A 7,127-nucleotide genomic window follows, 5' to 3' on the forward strand; every position below is an offset into this window, starting at 1 on the left:
TTACTTTACTTGCATGAGAGAAGAATCTTTTGTACAAACACGGCGTGTTAAAATCAGCTTCATGCTTTTTTGAAACCATGGGTAGAAGAGGGCATATATCACAGGATTGAACATAGAGTTTAGATAAAGCAGGGCGGACATGTAGTTCATCACATCATTAAAAATGTAACTCGGGATGCTGTCAGCCATGAAACTGCATATGTAATAGGGGACCAAACAGAGCAGGAAGACAGACACGAGTATTCCAAGCACCTTGGCAGCTTTTCTCTCAGAGCGTTTGGGGACATTGTGAGTGTGTCTGTTGTTTGGATTGCCCTGTGTGTTAGCTGCCCTTATGGCATTGGCATGCTTTCTAGCAATGGCAAAGATTTTCAAGTACAACACAAACATGACGGAGCAGGGCAGCACAAACACAACCACCAGGTCGACAAAGGCCCACATTTCATTCACGATAATGAGGCACTCGCTCGGGCACAGTGTGAGCGAGGTGGTGAAGAAACCATTGTCATACAGGAGAGCAAAGTTGTAGCCAAAGGAAAAGAGCCAGTTCAGCGAGGCCACAACAATGCCGAGGTTCACTGTGACTATCTTGGAATACAGGAAAGGATTGCTCAAGGCCATGTAACGATCCACAGCAATCAGAGCCACGTTGTGGACGGAGGCGCTGGTCAGGTGAAACGACATGAAATTAAAGAAGGCACAGATTGTAGTGCTGAACATCCAGCAGGACTCTATAAACCACACGAACTGCAGAGGCATCACAAACACCCCCACGCATATGTCGGCCACCGCCAGGGAGAGGATCAGGATGTTAGTCGGCGTGTGAAGCTGCTTGAAGTGGCACACGGATGAAATGACAAGCAGGTTGCCCCACACGGTGATAATGATCACAGCTACTGCAGAGACGTATAATGCCACATAGGCTGGGGTGGCGGCGGTGGCCTCCCCTGTGCAAGAGGTGCAGTTGTCTACGAGGCTGCTGCTGCTGCTGCTGTTCCCAGACCTGTGTCTGTGTGTCGCAGTGTGTGTTCGCCCAAGGATGAGCTCCCTAGAAACTGTAGCAGAGTCCCATGACATGATCAGACACACTCTGAACGAACTCAGCATACCCTGCCTCGCAGCAAAGTATTTATAGTGTTTTAAACACATAGATCTACGTGTCCCTCCTCTGAAGTAGTTTTTTTCTTTTCTTTTCTTTTTTTGGTTCACCGCCGATGATGTAATGGCTAAAGCTGTCCAAGCCAAATTCACAGTGGGTCAAAATCTAAATCTTGGACAATGTCTTGCGCCAAATTCCATATTTATTTATTTTTTAAATACATGGAATTGATACATACGCACATGAAACTTAAATTACACAGACACCTGTTCCCCTCAATTATGATAGTGCCTGCACATATTCTGCTGTTATAAGTACGAGATAACACTACTGATGCACTCACTGTACACCTGTATATTATGTGCTGTTGCATTGGCCTTGGCCCAATCACATTGCCCGTGACTGTGACCGACAAATGTTCAAGTTCTTATTCGTAAGAATCCGGTTGATCGTCTCTATAGGAGACGCTTATTGGCTGTCGACCTGACGAAGACTCAGTAAAATCATTCCTGAAAGGTTGAAATCACGCTGCGGTCGGGGACGCCCACCGCTTTTATAACCACGGTCCAAAAGGAGTGAACCTCACTTTTTCGTTATCTTCGGCTGAATTGCTCGACCAACCGGGTTTAACTTACATAGAAGTGTGCTGTACAACTTCGCTGGGTGCCCGGTCTAGAGAGAGGACTCTCTATCGAAGAAAGTGGAAGAAATTACTCTATGAGTATTTCTGAAGCTCTCCTTCAGCGATTCAAGAGGAATTCCGTCGAAGAACCAAGACCACGCGAGGTACTCACTACGTAGCTGCTTGTCCAGCTAAGTCTGACCAGCGTGCTACATTGCTAAGTAGCTAAGAGGCCATGCAGCCTAGCCGTCTGCAGTCGTGAAGAAAGGAGAAGAGGATTCCCACGTATGCCCCTCCGGCTGCGGATTCCCCATCTCCGCAAAGGACCCAGACCTCCCCTGAGTCTTATGCCTCGGCTTCCCACACGTGCGGGCCGCGTTCACGGGTGGAGTGTGCAAGCGCATGGATCTCGAGACTCGACAGGCAAAGACACGGACAGGTTCTTTGAGGTCTGCAAGAGGGCTGCTCGACGACTGACGACTATCACGAATACGTCGCAGGGGCGTGCTCTAAGACAGGACAAAATTAGCGATTCTCTCGTAATATGGTAACTTCCTCTGAGTCACCGCATAACCAGCGGTTTAAATCCCCTATCACTGATTTCGAGCCCGGCGTTTGTACGGCCCCGAATCTGCCTCTCAGCGAACTAAATGTGTCTCACATGACCCAATTTCCTCCCGGGTTGTACTGTTCGGATCCTCCCGAGATTTTGGGATTAACTGCCATACTTGGCACTGACAGTTCCTTTAGTGTAATTAAGCCAAGAGCAATACAAATATCGTTTCTGACCTCCCCAAAAATCGGGAACTCCTCCTATACTTTGTCTGGAAGCATTCAGCCGCCATTAGCAAACCAAGGGAGGCGGGTCGACCATGCCGTTTGGGAAATAATAATTGTTATGGTCTTGGTCAGACCAAGTCTCGAAGAGATTTGAAAGTCAATGATAATCAGGCTACCTTTAGTGTACTCTGCCGCAAGAGTTCGATTATTTCTAACACTTGTACAATTCCACACACCACTGGGGTGCACCATGATGGTCCTCCCAGCGTTTTGGGATCGAATCCAGCACCCGGCACTGCTAGTGCTTCTCTTGTATCTTATCCTGTGTGTTCGGTTGGTTCTAACACACCTTAACGCTGCACTTTACTTAACACTACCGATTCTCCCCTTCGTTTGGGAGAGACGGTTCCTGTGGTTCAGGCTCCTTATGAAACCTTCACCCTCTCTCGACGCAGTCCTCTACGTCTCTCGTACGAGGGGAGGGGGTTATCTGGCTTCCAGCCTCTTCCCCGGCTAGGCCAGAGGTGGTCTTGACCCAGAGGGTGACTACCCCTCCAGCAGTGGAGCACCATGCCTCCATGGGCTCGGGGAGAAAACGCATGAACCTGAATGCGTCTGGACTTCCGTATAATGTCACAAGGACTATCCAGGGAGCTAGAGCGGTTTCCACAGGTCCTTGTATGACCTCAAGTGCGCGTGTTCAAACGTTGATGTGCCCAACGTGGTGTGATAGTCTTCCAATGCTCAGTGTCCTTGATCTTGGCATTCTTGCAGGAGCAATTAGATGAAGGCAAGGCCCTCTCTACTTGCAAAAGACTTAATTTATTAGCAGCAACCTTGAAGATGCCTGAAGAAGATCAATGATCGAAACGTTGCTCCTAATAAATTACGTCTTTTGCAAGCAGTGTGCTGATCCTTTCCCACTCATACATGTGACAGTTTTTTTTATTTGGCACCTGCTGATGCTTTTTTGGAGGATGTGCGCACTTTCCACTACACTCTAAGGCCCTCTCTACCCTCAAAGTTACCTGATCGCTATCTCTGCATGTCATATGGGGTTTCGGTAATAACACCTTGGGTAGTCACCCAATGGTGTGCCGATTCATGAAAGGCGTCAGGCGAATACGCCCGGTGGCGAGACAGACGATGCCTAGCCAGGCCGTGCCCTCCTAGTGACGCAACAGCTTCAGCGTTGCTACCAGTCAGGTCAAGAGTCAATGCAAGTACTTTCTGAGTTCCCTCTAAAATGAGTCTTGAAAGTCGATGATAATCAGGCTAGACAATGCCCCCTTGGGACATCACTCTGGTACTGGAAGCTTTGTGTGCGTCCCCTTTCGAGGTTCTCCAAGAGGTGGATTTACGCATCCTCTCCATTAATATGGCACTTCTCCTCGCATTGGCGACGACGAAGCGTGTTAGTGAATTACATGCCTTGTCAGTCAGTCCTGCCTGTGTGCAGTTCGTGGAAGGCAACACTCGTGTTGGTCTGAAAATGAACCCCGGTTCTACCGGCTTGATGTGACCTCTATGCCTTGGGGACATAGGGTTCTGGGCTGGGGTCAGCTCTATGTTCCCACAGCCCATTGGTCCCACGGCCAAAATGATCCCAGCTTATTCCTGCTGCTCCATGTTCCTAGCCTGGCGAGCCAGACCCGTACAGCAAAAAGCTGTACAAGGGTCTGGGCGACCTCGGAGAGAGTGTTGGCGGGATAAACGGTTGTCTGTCAAAATGCCTTGGCACTCAACGCCACGCAATATTATGGTGGGAACAACCAATCCCCACACACTTCTGTGTAACGTCACAGCTGTCTTTCAGAACGTACACGCGACACACCCCTTGGTAGGTGAAGCGGCAACTTCGAGCCGTCGTGGGATCACCACAGCCACAGTTTCCTAATAAATCGTATTTTTTACTTACACAGTTCAAAAATGCCTCGTTTTCAAACACATGGCCCTCCTTGATCAACCAGCGAAATGTTGAGCAATTTGGGGTTTGTTAAATGGTTATATTTATGATTGTTGTCAACATGACATGTTCGGTGTTAGCTAGCTAGCTAGCTGTAGACCCATAGAACTAACACACGGCTGGATACCTAGCTCTGTGTAATTGACTACAGGTTGGCTAAACGCTAGTTCGGTAGACTAGGTGTCATTCCCATCTATTTAGTAAGCTACTTAAAGACTTTCAAAGCTCCCAAATGTCTCGTTTTTAATTACATGGATCTTATTAGAATTTGGGGCAGGCATATAATACAAGGCTGGATACCTAGCTCTGTTATTGACGACAGGTTGGCTAGCCACTAACTTGGTTGACTAGGTGTCATTCCCATCTTTAGTAAGCTACTCAAAGACTTTCAACGCTCCCAAATGTCTCGTTTTTAATGGCATGTGTCTTATTAGAAATTGGGGCAGCAATTTCATTCTACACCTACAGTAGTGGTCTGATAATAGCGTGTGACTATCTGGTTCTGTAAAATGCTCAAATTAGCTCACCGAGCTAGCTTAAAACATTGAATGATCAAATGGTAATGTGTAGTGATCTAATTGTGTCCGATAAGTTCATGGTGTATTTTTACATCAATCCATGTCAGCCACGAAATGTATTATCATCCAGGCTTTTTAAATTAAGTAAAAACTTTCGTGCTGTACGTAGCATGGACGGCCGCCATGTTTCTTCTTAGAAAGTTTCCTGTGTTTACTAGGTAGCCCGGCCCCCCATCTCGCTCCTCGCGATTTGATTGGCCCTGTCATCGGATAACTTTCAGCCTCGCAAAACGACCGGGGTCCGCTAGACTGCCCCCTGGAGCAAATGCAATTTGCGGTCGCTAGGGGCGTCTAGATTTCTAGGCTACCATGTTCCCACAGTTTTACGAAATTATTCAAATATAAGCCCTATGCTCTACAACTTCATGTTCCCACATTTCCAAGTAAACTAAGAGAACCAATAGGCCTAAAAATAATGTTTAAAATCTTAAGCGGCGTACACACACAAAGCTAGCATTTCGCTTGCTCGCCTACTCGCCACTCTTTCATGGAACGTTCGCTGAAAGTTCCCGCGGCTTTAACTGCCAATGGACAACTGAGAAGTACCGAACTCTGCATTCCAATTGGTTACTCGCTTACTCGCCTCGCTCGAAGATAAAATATTTTCAACTCGGAATCCGCCCACATCGCATCGCTTGTACAGTACTCGCCTACTCTCCTGCGAGTTTCGCTGGGACACATTGACATTCTATTGAGTTCATTCGCTGAGCGAGTAACTAACAGCGACGTGTGTGTACTGTACGGCCCTTTAGTGATGTGGGACCAATGGGCTGTGGGAACATAGGAACTCTCCCTCTGGGCTCGTCCACCACAGGCCTTGGGTGATGGGGGCGCCGTCCATACAGGGGACCTTATGGAATGTCCTACTCAGGTGGTCGGTCGGCATGCGATCTGGGAGTGATTGCAGATTCCCATAAGGATGGTTAACCAAATTCTTACGAATAAGAACAATAGGACAAAAGAAGAACAAAAGCCCTTCGCCGTACCCCTACCCATCTGTCTGAACGTGAATCGGGATGCCACTACCCCTACATGTGGACGGTAAAACGGAGGCAAAGGGGAAAGGCGTAGGGTGTAACGGGATTCACCGTAAGAAGCAGAGACATATAGTGTACATGTCCTATCGTTTCCTTTGTTTCAGACATGTAAAAGTTTTTATCTTTTACCTGACATGTTTCGACGGTGAAACTTCCGTCTTCATCAGAGGGTTACATGGATGTTGAAGTGTGACGTGCTTTAAAACCAGCTGATGTTGTGGAGGTGTGACCTTTCTGTCAATATTGATCAAACCTCCTGTTGTTAGAGTATGGTGTGAGACAGCATGTGCTGTATGTCCCCTCATCCCTGTTCACGGTGGTTGGGCTGCACTTTCTGATCTCTGCTGGGGACAAAGGGGACTGTTGTCCCGGGCCCAGGGAAAGAGGGGGCCCAAAATTGTATTACGTACATTATATCCATTGGGGTGGGGGGCCCTTATAGATGACTTTGCCCTGGGTGCGGCCAAAGCTGTAATATTAATTCGTAGCAAGTATCATTGAACAGAGTGGGACTAGTTTTGATACCATCCGGTTCGATGATACATGTTAAAGGGACACTGTGTGAGATTTTTAGTTGTTTATTTCCAGAATTCATGCTGCCCATTCACTAATGTTACCTTTTTTATGAATACTTGCCACCAGCATCAAATTCTAAGTATTCATTATGACTGGTAAAATTGCACTTTTCATACATGAAAAGGGGGATCTTCTCCATGGTCCGCCATTTTGAATTTCCAAAAATGGCCATTTTTAGCTGCAAAAATGACAGTACTTGGACCAAACTAGAAAATATCTGTTTATTACTTAGTAAACTTTCATGTAAAGATTTTGGCAATAGGCAGCACAGTTTCAATGAGCAGCATAGTTGCTCCTTGCAGTACCTTTTTTGACCATTTCCTGCACAGTGTGCCTTTAAGAATCAATATCACCAGACTCCGAGAACGGCTAGAAGAACAGTAGGAAGATAAAACCCAATTATTTTAAATGTGTGTGTGCATGCGTGGTTGCAATGCGCGCACATGTGTGTGTGTGTGTGTGTGTGTGT

At 47.1% G+C, this 7,127-nt stretch overlaps 1 protein-coding gene across 1 annotated transcript; it reads right to left on the reverse strand.

Annotated features, from left to right (window-relative positions):
• LOC134468676 (trace amine-associated receptor 13c-like) lies at positions 1–924 on the reverse strand. The gene has a single exon (XM_063222566.1). The coding sequence runs from the start codon at positions 757–759 to the stop codon at positions 1–3; it is 759 nt and encodes a 252-aa protein (XP_063078636.1). The 5' UTR covers positions 760–924.
• Between the last annotated feature and the right edge of the window lie 6,203 nt (positions 925–7,127).

This window comes from Engraulis encrasicolus, chromosome 18, assembly GCF_034702125.1.
Source record: "Engraulis encrasicolus isolate BLACKSEA-1 chromosome 18, IST_EnEncr_1.0, whole genome shotgun sequence".
In the NCBI taxonomy this organism is placed as follows: Eukaryota; Metazoa; Chordata; class Actinopteri; order Clupeiformes; family Engraulidae; genus Engraulis; species Engraulis encrasicolus.

Bases quoted from the DNA above. Each gene is read 5' to 3' on its own strand.
- LOC134468676 (XM_063222566.1), bottom strand. From the start codon at position 759: ATGCCTCTGCAGTTCGTGTGGTTTATAGAGTCCTGCTGGATGTTCAGC.